This window comes from Harpia harpyja, chromosome 10, assembly GCF_026419915.1.
Source record: "Harpia harpyja isolate bHarHar1 chromosome 10, bHarHar1 primary haplotype, whole genome shotgun sequence".
Classification (NCBI taxonomy): domain Eukaryota; kingdom Metazoa; phylum Chordata; class Aves; order Accipitriformes; family Accipitridae; genus Harpia; species Harpia harpyja.
In genome coordinates this window covers 3494569-3515708 of record NC_068949.1, presented here as the reverse complement: position 1 = coordinate 3515708, position 21140 = coordinate 3494569, and the positions used below count along the sequence as shown (strand labels likewise).

At 38.4% G+C, this 21140-nt stretch overlaps 1 protein-coding gene and 1 long non-coding RNA gene across 6 annotated transcripts in view; one reads left to right on the top strand and one right to left on the bottom strand.

Annotated features, from left to right (window-relative positions):
* Window positions 1–21140, top strand: part of CTNNA3 (catenin alpha 3) — a 568565-nt gene that overhangs the window by 539344 nt on the left and 8081 nt on the right. For all 3 annotated transcript variants that reach the window (XM_052799302.1, XM_052799303.1, XM_052799300.1), the window contains 2 exons: window positions 5515–5620; window positions 13271–13405. In XM_052799302.1, the coding sequence (XP_052655262.1) occupies window positions 5515–5620; window positions 13271–13405 (241 nt within the window). The remainder of the gene's footprint in view (window positions 1–5514; window positions 5621–13270; window positions 13406–21140) is intronic.
* Window positions 8529–18389, bottom strand: LOC128147090 (uncharacterized). 3 transcript variants are annotated; one of them, XR_008236927.1, is made up of 5 exons: window positions 18022–18389; window positions 16877–17536; window positions 14847–14985; window positions 13310–13403; window positions 8529–12801 (listed from the first exon to the last, which is right to left on the bottom strand). It is a non-coding gene; the product is annotated as an uncharacterized LOC128147090 (long non-coding RNA). The 3 variants fall into 3 exon arrangements; XR_008236928.1 differs by lacking the exon at window positions 14847–14985; XR_008236926.1 differs by lacking the exons at window positions 16877–17536; window positions 18022–18389 and having other exon boundaries at window positions 14847–16852.

Genomic DNA, 21140 nt, shown 5'->3' with positions numbered 1-21140 from the left:
TAACTAATGCACTTTCCCCAAGAGTAGACATGCACCTGATGTGATAGCCACCTGGATGAGTGCTCTGACCTTCTTCACAAAGTCAAGAAAAGTTCCAGCTGATTCCCATCAACAAGGAGCCCTTGCCAACAGTCAGCCTCATCCAGGCCAAGGCTGAACCCTAACTGATGATACAAGTTGGGGTTGCTCACACGGACACAGGTCTGGGGTTGGCCAGGATTGCCAGACTGGATCCATTGCTGAGCTTTGATTGGAACAGCAAGGACCAAAGAGGTAGCTGGGTCTATACTGGTTTGGAGTTAGTGCCTCTTCTGTGGCATGCCCAGAAATCCTGTAATGACAGTGGGAGCTGTCAGGATTTGCTGAGCTAGAAATTAGGACTGATGATGTAGTGGTCAGTGCCTGAAGCTCGAGACTTTAATGTGACAAAGACCACTCAGGTTGTGGTTTGGAGATGACAGTAGTTGCTAAGCTTAAGTTCACGCCTTGAAATGCTTGCAGTGCTATGAAAGGCTTATGTTTGATGGTAGTTTATGGTGTTAGATGTATGTTAGGTAGGAGTTTATTTTTTGAGACTGACTGGTCAGTAGAGCTCCCTATTGTTGTTTCTGATGCAGGGGAAGTACAAAACATTTGCTGAGGTGAGTACAGTGAGTAGGGGTAAGCCGCTCAGCTTTGCTCAGAGACAAAAAACTGTCTATTCCGGGAAAATGTGATGGGAAAGGCCTTTTAGATTTGAGGTAAGAGTACAAATTTCCATTAATGTAAGAATTAAGAGAATAATTTTGATCATTACTTTTCAGAGTGAAATTCCAGTGTGGAGGAAAACAGAAGATAATGCCCGATACTGATGCCTGCTAATCATTCTAGTTAAGTTTAGGCAGACAGAGATGGAGTTACTCTGCAGATGATACACTGTTTATCATGGCTTGGAGCAAGAAGGATTAGATTGAGAGGGTTAGGTCTCTCTTTCACAATCTTCCAAAACCCTCGGTGTCATACCAATTAACATGGTCCAGCTTTTTTCTTCTTAGGATTGTACCTTTCAAGAAACGTTTATGTGAAGCTTTTTTTCTCCTACAATTTAGTGGAGGTACTCTAAACTGATTTTGTTGTACACAATCCAACTACATTCCTTCTACTTAGACTTAGCTGGACGTCTCTCAAATTATTTATGGTCTATTCACAGTTTCCTCATTGGATAAAGCAGGTGATTTAAGAGATCTAGTAACAATCCATCACTGCCTTGGGAGCATATAATTGCTCATAAGTATAGTACTTTGTGTCTCATCTTTGTTTTCATAGCCTTGAGTGTGTTACCAGCTTACTTAGCTAGTAAGGTTTTATGCTTGGAAATAGTGAAGTGTGAGGAAAATAGATGCATTAGATCTTCCATGCAATGAATCCAAATCAGGCATTCAGAATCTACTGTAGGCTGTGAACGCAATGAAATCACTGGGAAAGAATTTCAGTAAATGCAGTAACGGAGTGTGTGAGATGAAGTTTGGCTTTAAAAGTTACAGAGACTGGAAGCAGGGCAAAAATAGTAAGATAAGGCTGAGTAAAAAAAAAAAAGTTTACATGGACACCATAGCAAAGAAATTAGAATTTATCTCATAGAAGAGTGAAAAAGGTGGAAAACTCCATGAAGGAGAAATTTTGTGATGCTGCTGACCAGCAGATGGTACATGGTGGGAAGGATTTTTTAATATGTCTTTAAGCACCTGCTGTAGGTGCATGAGCTAAGCTAATCTTCTTAAGCTTCTGCATGCAGATCTGTATTATCTATAGTAATTTGGTTATTTTTAACGACTGGACCAAGTACCACAATAGTCTCACAGGTTAGGCAAGGATGCTTCAGCACCTGGTGGAGACGGATCATGGACTACATCTGTAGGAGGAAAGGGATGTTGGTACAATGATATGGAGAGAGAACTAAGTGAAATATCTAAAAAAACCCCCTCCAGACAGTGAGATGGATAGCTCAGGGAAACAGCCTCCCAAGCAAAGTGTTTTTTTCATACTTCAAACTTGCCAGACAAAATGCAAGTAAATATAAAACTGGTAGGATGCTGTCTAATGGCTGGGGAAAAAAACCTAGATGATTTAATAGACTTTCTGTGTCTCTAACATCTGGATTCAGGGAGTTAATCTGAGCTAGTGGCATTCTGAATCTGCTGATCCGGTGCTAAATCAGGAAAACTGGGAATTCACAAAATGCACAGCTGCACCGATAACATTAGAAGGCAACACACGTTGAAACTGGTAGTCATTCACCAAACAACATGAAACTTCTTTGTTAAATTTAAAATAAAATCATTGGACTGGAAGAGACCTCAGAAGGGGACTTAAATCATCCCATCATTTGTAACAGATGTCTGTCTAGTCTTGTCCAGTAGCGGAGACGCCACAGCCTCCTGGCTGCTCTGTTCCAGTTCCCCATGATCTCAGTGCCTCATCTGAAACTTCTTTTCCAGAATGTAAGCTCAATACTACCTCCCCTATCCACTACAGCCATGAAGCCTATTTGAAGACTGTTACCATGTGTATCCTACAGCCTCTCTTGCTTATGCTTCCTCCTTTGCCCCACTCCTAACTTTCAAATTTCTATATCAAAGAAGGGTTTAAACCTTTCAGTCTTTCCTTACTGGTCATATTTATGACATGTCTAATCATCCTATTTGACAGTCTCCAGTTGTGTCAAAACTGTCTTCATGGAGACCCACACAGAACTGCAGCTGCAGTCTTACCAAAACTGAGAAAGCAAAAGGAGAACTTTCTTTTGGATATCTAAGTATTTGTGTACCTTGGTGTTGCATCTGCTGTTTTCACAACAGCAGTACCTCATGGACTCTTGTTCAGACTGACCCACTGTAATAACCCCTGTATCTTCTTAAAAACCTGCTATAGAGTTTATATTGCTCTCTTTCCATGCAGTTGATTATTTGTGTCCAAGTTAAGAGTTTGCAGTTGTCCCCATAGAAATTTCATCCCAGGTTTTTTCCTGTCTGTATCTTCTGTTTGGCTGGTGATTCAGCAGATTTGGTGTACTCTCCCAAGTACTGTTTTAAAAGTATTTAGTGGGTAGAATTGCCAAACATCATAAATTGGGACTAATGGCTCATTATGCCGTACCCCAAGGCAGTTAAACCTGTACTTTATGTAAAAGGGTCTGGATTTTATGTGGAGGTGAAAAATGGAGCACAGATAGTTCTTCTTGGTTGTGTAGAAAAGGAGCCGTCTTTGTATGTGTAACTTAACATGCTGGATTTTCAGCACTTTTTAATATAAGCCTGAGGCATTGTTAAACACTATTTCTAAGCATTTATTTCAAGACTTAGCTGTGGTTTATAGCTCGTAAGCATCCTGCCCCACATTTCTTAGAGAATGTAGTGGAGAAGAACTTGAACCATTGGTGCAATTAGGTGGCAAGTGGAGCAGAATTCTTGTCAGTCCTCATTGCTGAGTGTTCCTCTAATGGCTCTCATGGTGGCCGTATTTGTGGTGGAAAGAAATACTTTTCATTTGTTTGAAATACCTTTCTTGGGTAGAATTGCTTCATTCTCGTTAGCCAGATCCTCTGAGGGACTTGCACAGGTACAAGAAAATTGCTAATTTAATTGAACAACTTCACCTTCAAAATGCATGGCCAGCGTATCTTCAGATGCCAAAAAAGCTGCTGGCTGATACTCACAAGGATTACCTAAACAGAAATTACTTGCACTGTTATGCCATCTCTCCTTTCCCTGCTGCTTTAATTCTGGGTTGTGTTCACCTTTTGTGCTGTTTGTCTGGTAGACTGGGTTGTAACTTTCCAGGAGGGTACTGGACTGCTTACAACTTGTAGAACGTCTAAAGTACTTGCTATGGACAACTGACATACCTATGGCCTTTGGAACTTGCCACAGTGCAAATAACAATGAAAAACTAATCAGTGGACTGAGATGGTGGGAAGGTTCAGTATGCGGTTGTACGAATTCAGTTGTGAAACTATGAGTCAGAAGGAAAAACATCAGGAAAGGCAAATGAAGGGTATTGTGAAGTTTGAGTACTTAATCCTGGACGCATAGGATTGCGTTTGCAAATTCGTTCCCCACATACACTATTATTCTTCTATAAACTGGTCAATTTGCTAAATAGGTTTTCCATAAGACGAGATACCTTTCTGTAGAAAAATAACACGTAAAATACCCGATTCTGAGTTGTTCCAAATGTGGGCTTCAGAAGTTAAGAATAAGGAAATTTGTAAAGTATGATTTTGTAAAGTATGCTTTTTCCCCAAGGATTAACACATAGTTCTTTGCTAAGCACTCCAATTAATCCAGAAGAGAAGAGATTAAACATTATCTGCCATATTGTGTTGTCATCAGGGTCTTTTTACTGAAGGAAATTTTTGTATAGTTACGTACGATAAGATTTTTAAGCTAAACGAGTTTTTTACTGGAATGGTTTGCCTTTATACGTGAAACCATATTGTCTTTGAGGAAAAGGGTCTCCTCATTTGAACAAAGAAGTATAGCCATTTTTTTTTCATGTTGTCCACTTCCTTTGTCCATTACAGAACTTGTAAATTTATATGAGGCCTTCAGGAATTAAATGTTTACATAATAAAACTAAAAGTATTCCTGTCAAAGACGTTGAAATGCAAAGTTGAGTTTAGTGGGGTTGCTCACTGTGTACATGTGTGAATTACTATTAAGCGTTGACTTTAGTTTAGCTGAAGTATTTCAACACTGAAGAAGCTGAAGCACAAGAGAATGTGAAGATAATGGTTGTCAATATTACCTACCTTAAGTATTCACATTTTACTTCTTAGTTTCTAGAAACATTCTCAAGTAATTAAAGTTTTTAGGGTTGTGGGGAGGTTGTACAAAAGAAGAGGTTGGCTTCTTGACAAACTGTTCACAAGAACTTCACAGTTTTCCTAAATTGAAAATTCTTTGAATAATTTATGAAATTATTTGGAAACTACTTTCAGATATGGCATACCTGTACTTTGAGTGGCATTTGTTAGTTTTAATTGCAGCCTTGTTCATGTAGTTCCATTCAAGCTTGTGTACACCAGTTAAGTTAAAAAAAACCCCTACTATTGCTCTGACCAGATATCTATAATGAGTCTCAGAATACATCACTGTGCTGAACTTTCTTTGAACATATTTACTAGAAAATTCCTGGAAGGGAAAGGAGGATAAACTTCATATAACCATGGAAATAGCGAATAGCAAAAGTAGTCTCTTAAAATCTGTATTCTCAGGATTTGGTGTGGGTTGTGCTTCCAGTATGAAAAAACTGTGTGACATCTTTCTCGTACTTCTGCATCCAGTTGATGCCAAACAATACAAATTTGTGGGACATGAAAAACAAAACCCTTGGGGGGGGCAGGGATTTAATTAATGTTGCTTCTGTATGGATTAGTTGTTTTATTCAATTGAGTTCTTCTGTGCCTAATTTGCATGGATGTGATTTATTCACAGTTTTTGAATAATGTAGTAAGGTTCTTTGTTTCATTTGAAGGGGTAGAGGACCACTGAAGAACACATCTGATGTAATTAATGCAGCAAAAATGATTTCAGAGTCAGGATCAAGGATGGATGTCCTAGCACGGCTGATTGCCAATCAGGTAGGTTATTTATGCAGCAGTGCATTAAACTTTGTCACAGATTAATCCATCCACAGAACCTCTAGCACCTAAGAAGGTCACTTACGAAAGTGCTTGTGGCATTTTAGATCTACCTCAGATTTTCCTTTTCTTCTCAATTTCTGAAGCAATGGATAGATAGATCCTGTCTTAATTGTCTATGTCGATTCTCTTCTTCATACGTATCAATGTGTCTGTTCATATACACTTAAAAACACACATAAATGTATGTGTACATGTATCACAGATGCATATGTACATACATTTATCTACATATGTATTTGAACATACGTGTATATTTGTGAGCTCCTTTAAGCTATGAATGCAACATTTTAGATGTATAGTATAGTCCATTCTTGACTTCCCTGGGTAAATTACGCAGAAACAACTTGAGTTGTTTCAGGTGAGTCAGCTTAGGTGTGGGAACACAGGGTTGTTACATTGGCATAGAGTTCTGCTGAGCAGGCTTACTGTTTTGGACAGGTGCTAGGTCTCAGCACTGTGCTTAGTAAGGTTACTGACTGACTTCCTCTGTCTTTGCAATTTGTTTTCTACCCTAATCTCTATACATAGATAGTTACAGAACCTGTGCTTTTGCTGTACCTAGGTAATCTTTCTTCTGTCTCTGCCCCCCAACACTGGCCGTTTCTTTCAAGTATTGATGTCAAATCATTTTCCATGTAACTACCTTCTGGATAGTCTGAGTTTTGGCCGCTGCATAGCTGTAGTCTCGAGGTGATTTTTTTTAGCATTTAAAAGAAATATGTATCATCATCAAATGCAAAGTGTTAGAGCTATAAGGTCCACTTTATTTCCATTGGATCTTTAAAACATCCAGTCGCTCAAAAAACTCCACCAAAATATCCAAACCAGGATCTACATAGATCAGTAAGCATGCTCATTTTCTGGGCTAAGACGACTGCATAGTAGCTTAGTAAATGAATACACCAAAAGCAACTTGTCACATGCAGCAGCCCTCTTTACTAAGTAGGGCTGGTTGTTTCAGGGGCAGACAGTGCCAATAGAAGAGTGTAGTGAAGTGTCAGTGTGCAAGTATCAAATCTAAAGCATGTACATTCCTAGTCCTTGTGACTGCCTTTTAGGTCCAGGGTAGCATGGTATAGTCGCTGTCTTCCACACTCTCACATTCTCTCTCTCTTCCCCTCACTTTTGATTTTCATACACAACGCTTGCTTTTCTAATATCTGTGAAGCAGCAACAATCTATTAGTGTTTTCTGTCATATTTCTCTCTGAATTCCAGGTAACAAGACAAAGAATTTCTATTTTTGATCTATACAGTTGTGATCTGATTTGTGGCAAAACTAGGTAAAATGTCTGGAGTCCCCATTTCTGATCTTGACAAATATTCTTCCAGCATATTTCTCTTTTCAAGAGCACTGCAGCATGGCTCCTTTCAAGATTTTTTCAATTACAAATTAAAATTCAAAACCGTCACTGATCTATTGCAGAAAACAATGTGGTATCAAAGCCAAAGATGAGTAAGCATCATAATCTCTTGCTTGTTTTAGAATAGGGAATCCAGTCTCAATGAAATATTTATTTCCTAAAATTTTCCTTTTTCTGTATTATTACAGTGACTCCAGACTAGAAACATGAACAAATCAGTGTGAGGAAAAAGTAGCCATGAATCATTAGTGCTAATAATTCGTGTGTACCCTCGTAGCTGCTGGGAAATGTGATGTCATTCAAGTTATTGTAACCCTTTTACTGAATTCACTCAAATTATTTCCATTTGTCCTAGCTCAGAGCTTGCACACAGTAGATACCCTTAAGCCACCTGACCCCTGGTATTTATTCCCTCTGCCATCTAGTATGCATCTGAAATACACTAGTTAGTTAGAGGTGTATTTTAGATGTAATTTCCTATTACAAGGACAAGAAGCAAATACGCATATACAGTTGTTTTTTTTTTTTTTTTAAAAAGATGAACCAAAGCAGCCCTTCCAGTACCTCTGTGGTGAACACAACTACAGTCATTGCTAGCCATGTGTCAAACTTAGTAAAAAAGAGAATCTTGCCTTTACTCCTCCTATTACAAAGAGGTTTAATATGATCCTCTCATTCCTCAGATGGCTAGAAATCTTTTAACTTCTGTAACCTTTTTTGCCCATGCCACGTCATCTTTTAACTTACAAAGCTCTTTTCTCACTGTGTTATTTTTTTAATCTGCAAGGTGTTTGTAAAGACCAGTAATTCCTTTTCTCAGCTGTTATTTTGCCAAATTTCCTATGCCTGGCTCTCTTGGGGTCCTAAAATAAAATAAACTTTACATTCCTCTGGGCTACCGAATAGCTGTTCACTGAATTTGGTCCAAACTGTAGGAATGCTGCAAGAATTTGGTGCCCAGACTGGAACGTGAATTCTGATGAGGTTTTATGGGTCCCTTTCTCAGCAGCATTAATACTTTTTAGTGGAATATGTCACCTGTTGCCTTTGAGTAACATCTAAATTATGTGGAATTTTTATTCCATGTAAAAATGGATTTGTATGATTTGCTTCAAAAGTGGAAATAGATAGCTCTACATTGCACCAATTTTCAAGTAACTGTTACAAGATACAAGTCGTTGCATTCTTCCTGCGCATACTTTTCTTAACACTGTTTCACTACTTGCTATTGAGCTTAGGCTATCCTGTAAGTATTTGTTACCACTTCTGATACTGTCCTTTAATTAGGCCACATCACTTCACAGTTGTCCCATGATTCAACAATATTACTCTGCCTTTGCAGTTAACAGGACCACAGTAATCTATGATAGCATTTTCAGTATTCAAAGCTACATGCAAGAAAGAAAAGCCAAAACCTCGCTCAATTTCCTCCATCTAGCTTCAGACCTGAGCAAGAACCCAAAAAACACAATCACTGTGGGATGAAGAATCACTGTCATATCTCTGTGACCTTTTCCTGTTCATAAAACATTTTCAAATGAATGATTTTGGTTCACACTCCATGTAATTTTAGAGAATCATAATTGAGAACTGTGGAATGACATCATTCATACAGTTTTTCTTTTAGGAGGAAAAAAAAAAAAACAAACCACCTTGAAACTGTATTAGCAGTATTTTATAACTTGTCAGCCACAGCAGCACCTCTCTGATACACTGTTCTTCATTTCAGATTTTTATAAACCCCTCTTCCTGCATTTGAAGGAAAGAGACACAGTATGGTATAATTAGCAGAATTCAGTTGTATTTGAGTCCATACAGCACTTTTAAGATGACTCAGAGTTAACAACTGTGAAAATAATTACAGTACCGCATCAACATAAAACTAGGCAAATTAATCACAAGTACATTGATAATAAATTTAGTTTAAAATAAGATTGTTTCAAATTCATTGTCAAATTTGTGACCTGAAAGCCATAAGATAATTAAGGCAGTTACTACATCCTGGTTTTAATGCTGTGTGCTGTAGATTAAGATCTTTATTAAAAGCCTCCTCAGTATTCCAGTTGTTTTGCACCAGGAGATGCTGGTCCGCTATGATCCCAGTAAGACAGGCACTCAGACTCTCTGAGATGTCATTTAAAATGCTGTTTGTGAGAGCTAACACTGTAAGGAAAGAATAGCGTAGATAATCTTACATCCCGTTCAGTGGTGGGAACCCCAGGTGGTGTAGCACCGAATGGGCCTTGGAGCCATCCACAGCATGCTGGGCAGACCCTCTCTGTAGAAGAGATTCCCCCATTTTGGTCATTCGAGCTATTACGGGATTCTCTTACAACGAAACAACTCTATTAATCATTTCCACTGTCAAACGGGATGTTGACATGAGAACTCCTTTCTGCCTAGATAAAGGCAAGGATATGCCAGTGTCCCAATCACCACTACCAAGTGGGAGCTGCCCGCAAGCTCCTCTGCTGCCGTACATCAGCTAGGTGTATGCTGCAGACAAGGGATTTGTGCACCACAGCACAGCCCAGGCCTGGCCCTACTCAGGTTAACTGCTGCGTGGGTCACTAACTCCTCCATGTACAGTGGTTTCTCGGTTAGGATCAATACAAGGCAATAAAAAGTTAACTACTTTCAAATTCTGGAAGTGTAGGGATCAGTATGAAACATGTCTTGCTATAGAACCAGGTAGTCTCCTGACTTAGAAGCTGATTTCATGTACTTCAAAAAAGTTTCCCTGAAAGTAAAACTAAAAAGGCATCCTTTAAAATGATTAGCTGGTGAATATGATGCAAGCAGATGTGCCGAAAAGATCTTCCAATTACAGGATCATCTAACCTAGAAGCTCACAGTTAATAACTAGTTGCAATAAATTATTATACATTTCTATTTATAGTAGTGGATCTGTTTGTGATTATACATAGTATTACTCACCATGAAGACAGATTCAGATTCTAGAGAAATGCTACCGACTTTGTTAGCAAAGGGATGAAATCAACATAAAGCAAGAACAGTATTGTTTACAGTCAGAATTTCCTCCAGAATTGTTTGTCTTGGTCTTTTGTGCCACTGCTGTACTAGTGGCTTTTTCACTTGGATTGTGAATGTTGGTTTCACTGTGTCTTTAATCACTGCATAATCTATCAGATGACCTGGAGGCTTCTGGATATTACTTCTGTTGGGTAAAACACCACTGCATCATTTGGATGCAAGTCAGTTCTGATCCTGTTCTTAATGGAAGGCTCTTAACACCTCACTACCTTCAATATGTATGGGAAAGAACCTCTCATACTTTGCCAGGATCTCTAGTTAAGAATGTGGGACATTAAACTGGTAACCATCAATTGCCTGTGGGATGATTAAACTCAGAAGTTATTGTGATTCTGTTGCAGCCTAGTGCTTGGTTTCACTAGTGAGCAAGTGTTGCTTGCACCAGATTCTTCTGAGCCGTATGTAGAGGATTCCTTATGGAATATCCTCTCTACAGAGTACATTTCTTTCTAACATCTGTTCATGGTTGATTGGGATATGCTATAAGGCATGAGGCTTTAATTTTTTTGTAGTACTTCATCCTGCTTAAAGTAGTCTAGAGTGTTATCTCTGCCCCTGTAAATGCCTCTTCTTTGCATTGTGTTGGTCCCTGCCTTGATCCTACCATCTTGGAAAATTTTATGGGTAAAGTACATAAAAATGAGCACACTTAGTTGGACTATAGGTTCATTTAGGCCAATATCCTGTTGCTGACAGTAGTGAATATATACAGAACTCGGTGAGATGATGGCATGCGTTTCATGATACTTGACAATATGGTCTCCCAACCTCCAGCAGCCATTCAAGAATTTACTTAACCAAACATATTTTTGATACATTGATACATTAAATAGTCCTTGATGTTTTTCATTGATTTGTCCAGTAACTTTTTTAACCCAAGTAAGCTTTTAGTATAACCATTCTGCAACAAAGATTTCTGCAACTTAACAACACAGTGTTAAGAACCATCTCCTTTTGGTTTGAACTCATGCTAGTAACTTTTAATGACCTCTTGGGTTTTTATTGGAGGAAAGAATACCTGTCTTCATAAAAATCTTTGTTGTCCTTTTCCTGTTGTCTTATGTGCCTCATAGTAGGCAAGGGAGGGGAGAGATGCACCATATCTATCTACACTGGGTAGTAAAGTTGTGGGTATACCAGAGAGTCGTACAGTTGCATAACCACATTTCAGAAGTCTTTTCCTAATAATGCCTAGCATTTGCTTTTTTTGAATGCTACTGAGCACTGAACCAGTGTTTTCATAGAACTGTTTTAACTTCAAGGTCTTGTTCTTGAGTGGCAATTTCCCGGTCTTTGATGCATATCATCTTTAGCATTCCTAAAATGTTACACATTTCTTCTCAAATGGTATATAAGGAAGATAGTAAATGTGACTGGCCTGCCAATATGTAAAAGAGTACTATATAATAAGGTTAAATTATTCTTGTCTCTGAAGTTCTGTAATTGGCACTGTCACTATTTGAAGTGGATGAGACACTACATCGACACCCTATCTGCCCATCTCTTGAATTTTTCCAGTGGTGGAAAAACGTAAATCACAGTGTATTTAAGAAAAGCAAAAATGGAGAAGCAAGCATCTTGTTCCAGGAAATATGCCCTGTCTTGGTATAATTAGTTCTGATGTTTAAAGGAATTAATTGTATTTGACTGGAAGGACAATTTTTTATTAATTAAAATTAAATAAACAATGAGTATTCCAGTTTTCTAAACAGTCAGTTAGATACCAGTATGTAAATACTGATTTGTGCGGTTCTTAAAGCAGTGTTGAATAAGCAAGAAACAAAGACGTATTTAGTATAGTTTTCCATAATACGCTAACACTTTGAAAACGTCACACATAAGAAAGAGAGGATGTCAAGAAACTCCTCTATCTTTCTTCTAAACTATGTCAAAGTACAGAAAACATTTTAGTAATGGATCTAGCAGAACACAAGGTAAAGACCGACATTTAATTCATATAAATTAATTTAAAATTGTTCACGTTAATCTTCCTTACTCATTGTTTCCTAAGTCTAAAACATGAACTTGTTTGCTTAACCAAACATACTGCATAGTCATGAAGAGTAGAATTGTCACACCCCTATTTTAAACAAGTATCAAGTTTCTTCAGCAAAGCTAGTAGTTTAGGCAAAGCATTTCATGAGTTAAGTAGAATCTGTGCTTTTTCTGACTTCTGGCAGGTTTTGGATTTAAATCTGTTGACCACAATTCCATAAGACCAAAAGTTTAAATAACTATACAAAATCAGAGATGACTGCTGCGACTGCAGTTGGTGGGAATGTATCTTTTCTTTAAAGTGACCATATTATAATGTAAGTACAGCACACAGGCTAAAAACACGTCTGAAAAACTGTAGGGATCTATTTCTTACTTATCATGCTGACTTTTTACAGCTGTCGTAGCACAATAGGGACTCACCGTTCACCTCAAGATCCCTTTATTCTGCCAGAGCGATGAAAAGCAGCTTTAGAACAAATGCATACCAGGCCTTAGGTGTCTAGCCTGGTACTCACAGAGTGGCATTTCACCTCCAAGTACTCCAAGTATTTTGGGAGGTCACAGAAGTGAGAGCAGAAGGATGCTATTTTTTATAAAAAAACTGTGTTGTTAAAAGTATTGAAATCGGTGAGTTTTCTGTAAGACATTCTTATTTTCCTGTTCCCACTGATACAGAAGATCTGCTGATCAAGTTGAATAAACTCTGAATGGAACACAAAAAAATATAGATCATATTATAAGATAAAGAATAATTTCATATAAACTTTAAGATTGCTCTGCATTTATGCTTGTATTTGCCCATATAGGTATCACTGTTAATGTAGGTATCTGCTTAAAAAGAAATCGTAACCTCTTAGGAATAGAAGGGAAAGTAATTATTCCATACATTAAAGAATTTTTTTACAAATACTGCTAAGGCAAGGACAGCAGTGTTAAATAAAAAGTGAATATGAGGAAGTTTAGGATTATTCTGAGCTCCTCCAATTATTTTGTTAAAAAGCTTCACAAGAGGAATGAACTGTGCAACCTGATATAGCTGTAGTGAAAAGCAAGGCTACACTCGCATACAATTTGAATACTCCTCAGTGAAGTATTAACCTGATGTCCGAGACAAAATTTTGAATCTGCAATTGCTGAAATGCATTATTAACTGTTCTTTTCTTAATCTTCAGTGTCCAGACCAATCATGCAAACAGGATTTGTTGGCTTACCTAGAACAGATCAAGCTGTACTCCCATCAGCTCAAAATCTGCAGTCAAGTTAAAGCAGAAATTCAGAATCTAGGTGGAGAGCTCATCATGTCTGCTGTAAGTAGAAAAATGGTATAAATCACTCCGTTAATCAAATTAAGTCTTAAATCTGAGTTGTGCTTTCCTGTGCTTGCGAGGTGTTCCTGTGTAGTCCCAAATCTCTTGTTTTATTCCCCACTGTTTTTTACACTCACTTAACACAGAGATTCTGAGACACTGAAGTGTAAGATTGGTGGCTTAAAAGAAATAGCAATCACTTGCGTTTGGTTTTTTTTTTTTATTTTAAATTCTCAAAATATATTATTCCTCCCTGTTATTCTGGGGTGATTTGGTTTTAAGAACTGTAACGTATTTTAAGATAGTGGGTCATTTATTTAACATATATGGAGTATGCATGTATGTACACAAAAAGAAATCCCCAGAGATGTACTTCAGTTCAGAAGGAAATGATGAAGGATATTCTACATCTCTACAGAAATAAAGACAATTAAAGAGCAAGGTGACTTGATTCTTGAGTAGATTTCTTCATTTTGCATTAATTTAAGAGTCATTAGCTCGATTACAGCTAAGTATCATTAGCCATGGAAAAGATACCGTTGTTTATGATTTTGTGGAACTTCTATGCACTTCTCCTCAGCACTAATCTGATCATGGGCATTCATATAATGCCTTCACCTTCATGATTTCTTTGATTGTTAGTGTTGTTACCTGTAGCATACGGGATTATGATTTCAAGACATAAAATCTGCTAAATGGTACAAAAAACAGGTAACAAAAGCTTCCCACCCCACATTCTTACCATTTACATACTTTCCTCTTTATGATAACTTCACATTCACATAGTCAGGAATATATGTATCACTAAAACTATTACTACATTTTATATGGTTTATAAACTAATGCGAAATGAAGCCTCTATTGCTGATGTGAGATTTTAAACATTTTTGTAGGATATTTTTGTTGGCTATTTAAATGATAATTCAGAGACCATATTTAAATCTCTGGAACCTACAGGTAAGTGATTTTGAATTGAATGTATACTTTCTGAAGCAAATACTTCTTTTCACTTGGGTTGTAAATGAATCAACTTTACCTTCATTTTCTGTTTGTTCTTTCTTTTTACAAGCAGTTCCATGAGCAGTGTGGGTTAATAAAGCCAAAAGTCATTGTTTCATGCCCTTTGTGATTGTCCTTTGCTATCCTTGCTCTCAACCTCCCCATGTTGTCTTTAACCTACCCCCAATGGTCCTACACAGCAGAAATCCACATATCCCTCTGTGCTTAGAGGCCTTGTTTCAGTACTTCATTCTCCCACTCACCTGCACATAAACTGTTTACATCGTTCTTAGAGTACTAGTGCTTTTTACCCCAACTTCTGTGCTTCTGATGTGCTCCCCTGATCATGATAGATAGATAGATAGATAGAGCGAACACTGAATCTGCCATAAACCTGCCCCAGAGTCCACTACAGCTGTGCCACAAGCAGCTGGCCACCCACTTCAGAGCCAGCAAGAATTGGGCTGTCTCTGTCTTTTCCTCTCTGGGACCTCTTGCTTGGGACTCTTTTTTCCTCTATACAGTCTCTGATTTTGTGATCTGGTAGAGATTCATTATTTGTCTTTGGCATTCTTGTGGCTCTGTGAAATTTTGAAATCTGAGATTAGTTAACTAGTAAGTTAAAAAGTTACTGGAGGATTGACAAATGAACAAATGCACAACACAAATAGATAAACCTGATTCGCTTACAAAACTATTTAAAAGATACAGATTCTTGCACATCACAATGTGTATCTGATTTGCATTGTCCACTACTTTGGCAAATTTGGATTCACATGGATCCTTGACCTGCAAAAATCTGCATACCGCCTGATGCATACAATCTGTAATTTTCCTGGTCCTGTTTCCATTACTGACCGCAACTGATTGGTGGACTTGCTGCAAGAAATTTTGGAAGCCTAGTTTGGTTCTTGCTCTTTTGTTTCTCCTGCTGTAATGATATTCACATTGTTTTTACCATTTTATTGTGCCACCCCTATGTCAACAGTGGGAAGTATATAATCCTGGTGCAAAAATTTTAATTCTAAAAATGAAAACCCAAACTCAACTTCATTCATAATCCCAGAGAGATGACTATAGATCTTAGTCCTATTTCAAGGAAGGAGGATGAGGACATATGTTGTGTGCATCCAGATACTCCAGTTCAGGAAAGCAGTTACTTGTTCAAATAAATGCTTAACTCAGCCCCAGTTCAATAAACACACTTAAACAGGTGCTTAGCTTGGAGTCAGTGGAAATTAAGAACATGCTTAGAGTCCTGGACAGTTCTGGAAGTGTTTGTGGAGTCGAGGTGAGACACTGTAAATTCTGGTTGTTACTCTGTTAAAGCAATCTTGGAAAATGCTCCAACAGTGACTGTATTTTTTTTTAAATATGGGTGATACGGTTAGGCCTATAAAAGAGAGAAAAACTGCCAGCCAATGCTCCAAGAGATCTGCACTCTCAACCAAAGCCTTTAAAGTCAGTGTAGACATACCTGTTTGGTATTGGTGGTTATAAAAATTTTTTATAAAATTAAAAAAAAAAATCTCACTGGTCTAAATGTCTGTTATTAGGAAGGGGAGGGCATTCATGATTGACTGTGCTCAACTGTCCCTTTTCAATTAAAATTGTGGTTATGTGAAAATGCAACTACAGCATACTGTGATGGCTTTCCTATAAGGCTTGTCCTAATCTCTATGTAAATGAACTATTTGTGTTTGACTTGCTTCAATTTTAGGAGAATATGGGAATTAGAAATACTTTGTATGGATAAAGTGATAAGCAGAGAGGGAGAGAAATTCAGTACTGATACAACATGGCTGATGATTGAGTTGCCTTTTTTAAAAGCTGGAGCAAATTCTGGCTTTGAAAGTCCATGTGGGGGCTTAAGAATTTGGTCATGTAGGTTAGTGGCCTTGAAAAAAGTGACAAAACAAAGTTCTCCATAGGAGAGCACAGAGGTTATCTCCCCTGCCACACACACTCACATGCAGACATACACAAGATCTGGGAGCATAGTAAGGAGAAAACTCTATAGAAAATATGTGGACAGAACATCTGTGCCCTGATTATCTGTCAAGTATCTGCTCAGGCAGCTGAATTTCACTCTTCTAGCCAAAAGGGTTTTTTTATGGTTTATGCAACACTGCTAAATCTTCAGATTTTGTTCACATGAAATCAATAGCAAAGTTCTTTTTTCAAGGAGTCAGAACTGTAGCTGGAACAGGACTATATTCTCCCCAGTCCTGATCTTCTCTCATTTATCTGTTTATGCTAATAAAGAATGAGAACCAGAAAAAGAGACATCAGGCATGATTAAGAAAAAAAGAGCACATGCCCATGCAGATAGTAAAGTTTTCATTATGTATTAAGTAAGAAACCCCATGACTCTCAGAGTATCTGAAACTGTATCCATCCTCTGGATTGTGAAGATCTGCAACAGGAAAAAGTGTATTAGAAAGGGCATAATTAGAAAGGAAATAATTGTACTTGCAGGTTGCTCCATTTTTTGCTTTCACTGTTTCGCTGTGATTTCTCTCTTCTGTACCCATGTACATACATGTCTGCTCAAGATTGAACTACCTGATTCGTGGTTATCCCTCAGCTGTCTGCTCCTTGCAGCTCCCTGTCTCCCTCATGAGCTGTTATAGGTGTATGCAAACAGAAGAGCTGAGGAGGAAAGCCCCTCTCCTGTGAGAAATTACAGATTTCCACATTCAGATGGCTAGTATCAACTTCCACACTGGCAAGTCAACTTTGCTGTAGAAAGTGAGAATGATGGAGCAAAAGCTGGTGACAGACCATAAATCCACACATAAAAAGCACTGTTGTACAGATATAAGATGGCACTTACATCCACCCCACACTTCCCTTTCTCTAACAATAAGAACTGTGCACAAGGATCTCAGATGTAAATTGGCCTTAAGGAATTTTAAAATTTTTTCTCCTCATAAGAAGAGTAGCGGTTCATGAAAAAAATCCTCTATTGAAGCCTAAAGACCAAGTCAGAGGAAAGAATAGAGGGATAAAGAGCAGAGGATGTAGTCTTATTCTATCATGTATTCGTAGATCTGTAAAAGAAAGAATGGTCTTCTTGAAATAGAGCTAAGTCACAACATCTGTCTTACCAGTATCCTCTTCTGGATGAAGCTATGGAGGAGAAAGTAAAGTAGACATAAAATGGCATTACAGATTAACCTTGTATACTACTATGTAACAGTGGTCAGCAATGCCATGGTGTAAGAGCACCTGTATCTCTGTTGACAGGAAAACGGATTCTCATCTACAGAAGCACTGTACCTAAGGAGGTGCTGGTGACTGCCAGTATAGTTCAGTTCAGGACTTACTTACTCCCATGACAACAAAGAGCATTATGCATATGAAAAAGTCTGTTGTAATCCGCAAACACAGCTCATAGTCATCCATTCTCTATATGACATTATCTTCTTCAGTTGTTTTTCATCTGTGGCCCCTGTGCCCTTGACCTTGTCTTCCCTCTAACACTCCTCTAACAGCCTCCCCTGGAATGTTTCTTCCTCAATACCCCTGCCATACCATTAGTGTAGGTTAAATAGGCCATTTTGCCTGGGGCAGTTGGCATGCTTCCGGGAGTATCCAGCTGATGGTCCTCCTACCTGCTCTCCTCAATTAGTGGCTTTTTGACTTCAGGCCATATAATCTTGTAGTCTCTTACTGCAGTTAGGTGAACACCTGCCTTTCTCACTGCCCTTCCTGAGCTCCAGTACCTTCACTCCAGCCAGTGGCGCAGCAATGCTCAGAGCCCCAGTTATAGTGGTTGTAAAGGGTCATGAACAGAAAAAGAGAGGGAGAGGTGTGACTCATTGGCTTCTAATTCTTCATTCACTGTGGGTTTGTTTTTTTTAATTCATGAAAAATTTCCTTGATGAGTATTTAGTCTTTCATGCTCCCATAAAATACTTAAATTTTTAAATAATGCAGCTAGCATTGCCAGTTCGTAAGCTGCACAAGTAAAAATGGTGAGGATTCAGTAAGTCTTCACTAGGTGTGATTAAACAGGAAATGGACAATAAATTTGTGCCTCTTCAGGCACAATATAATGGGGTAACATTTGCAGTATGCAGATTGACAGTAATTGCATTCATTTGTGTAGATAATCTGATAATTCATTTACAAGTACTGCACAATGATAGGCTTGCACATTGCCAGCTTGCTTTTTTCCCCAGCAGTGGCTTTAAATAAAGAGAATTCGTATCACAGGGCAGAAAATTAACATATCCTATATGCAAGCATCGTGCTCTCTGACTTCTGCCAGGCAATTCTGTTTTGTGCTATTTGTAGTCATTATCTTCTTGTATTTCATTTCATATTGGCAAGGGAGACAAAGCTTTTTGGCCTTAAGAAAGAAACAGAAATCTGTAAGAGAGAGTTCTCAGAATTTGATAAAAAGCATAGAAAAGATCTCCCAGGTTAGCCAGCCTTACCTGTGCATTGGAGGCTGTTTCACTCTATTTTTCCTGCAAATGCCTCATTTGATTTATCTTTGATTCTTCCTGTTGGTATCTCAAGAACCAGACTTAAACAGTGACATAAGTCCACTTTTGTGCCAAATGTTGGTGCTTTACTACTTCTAACTTCATGCTTCAAGGCTGGATTTAAACGTCTGTTGCACTTACCGAGTTACCGATGATTTCCCACGCCAGTTAAATCAAAAGTTGCCTGCACAGTATTGCTAAGACTGTGTTTCAGCTGTGAAGGCTATACTGCAGGTAAAAACACATGGAGTCAAAGCTGTAAGCTAGCATGTAGAAGAATACAAGGTAGGGTATCTGTAGCTGCCACCAGGCTTTTGGCTGACACAGTCCCAATCCTTGGATGACCATACCCCAGGAAAATCGTGTCTCAGCCAGCATGCAAGTACTGTGGCAGCCGGCAAGCTGCTCAACACCTTTGTTGCAGTTGGAGGTTTTCAGTTACTGCTAGAGAGGTGCCACACAGCAAGAGCTGGCATTTTGCTGAACTCTAAGAGCTGCTGCTGTGGCAGGGGAGGAGATGGGGAGCAGTGCATTTCAGTTCCTTTTAGGATTTCTGTTTGGGTTTGCTTTTTCCTCCTAAAAGAGAAGGGAAGATGGGCAGAATGGCTTCCTAGCTGCAGCTCCTGTAGGACTGAAGAATGGGAACAAAGCGCTAAGCAGCAAGTTGGCAATCATATTGAAATATTGGCCACTGTCACAGCCCACTTGATTTATTATAGGTAGACAGTTTGTTCCACTGACTTCGGTACCGCTGTCCTGCTTTTACTGCTGTGCGACCTTCAGTGAAAAAATTTCTCTTTTGCCTTGCTTTCAGTCCACAGCTGCTGTTCTGACAAAGCTGATGCCTGCATGTGCCACAGGCACAGCTACTGCTCCTTGTTCAGACAGTTTGTTTCACTTGCTGGTATTTCTTCATGTCATTGGGAACTTGTAGTTCCGTTTGTTTGAACTAATGTTGGAAGGCTACTTGTAGGGCCTTATACTATGCATAAAGTGACTTCTTATATTGGTATTTGATTCTGAAAATACTAAACCACTTATTTTCTAAAAGTTGATGTTAACCCCTAAGAGCTGGTATATTATTTTAAAATTTTCTTTTACTGAGAGTTGACAGAGATGTTTCACTGTTGTTTGTTTTTTTAATGCAATAACGCTACATCTTTCACTGCTCTTGTCTAGTGTATGCCAGTAGGTGTGTGTATATAGAACTCCTGCCCTTTGGAAGCAAAGCAAAGGATGTTTCTTCCTGTTAATTACTTACAGACAGCTCTGTTGCTATTGCTTTCTAAACTGCATCTACCACGAAAAACTAATTTAAAGCAGCAAGAAGTATTACTGGTAATGTACACTACAAGACACTTACCTTTTCCTAATAATAATTACTTTGCTAATTAGTAAAATCAGGATGTATTTTATAGTTCTTAGCCTCAGCGCATGTAAAAGATTATTGCAACGAGCACTCTGTTTCTTCACAAACTAAAGCAGCTGATGGAACAGCAAGGAAAGGATTTGTATTAAACCATCATTCTCTTTTTCTCAAGGACCTGTTTTTTATAAAATAGTTTCCTTTCTTAAAACCTTCCTGCAAGTGAAAGCAGCAGTACTTGGGAGGGACTGAGCTAACCGCCTGTCTAAGCATATGTTCCATTATGGTGTTTCAGGGAAACGGTTTTACAGTACTTATGTAAGTTGTTTATCATTTCACTTGGACACAGGGCCTGGTCTAATTATAGGACTTAATTTCAGGTCTTTGAATCCTATACAGCCTGAGGCAGATCCTGGTAATGGCTAGATATTTAGTTCATTAGATTCAATTTCCCCACCTGAAAAATAGGTAAAATGCAGAACAAACCCCACATACCCTTGAGGTGTATAATGTAATTACTAGATAGACAGGCAGAGATAGATAACCAACAGAATAGCCACATTTTTAGGAAAACTCAGCTCAATGAAAAGAAACACCCCCAGATTACTTGCCCAAATGGTGAAGCAGATTTCCTGAGGCCAGTTCCACAAATTGGGATGAAATCTCTCCGATATCCCACAAGGAGGAGAGCATGGCAAAGCAGAGGTGAGCAAAATGCTGAGGGAACAGTTTCCAGTAATGGGAAAAAAGAATCGCAATGGCACGTCTCCCTTTGGCTTATTTTATATATAACCTGTACTGGGATCGAATCCATGACAGGTTTTATGGATCATCTGGCAATTATATGAAGAAACATGGTAGTTAATGAAGTGCT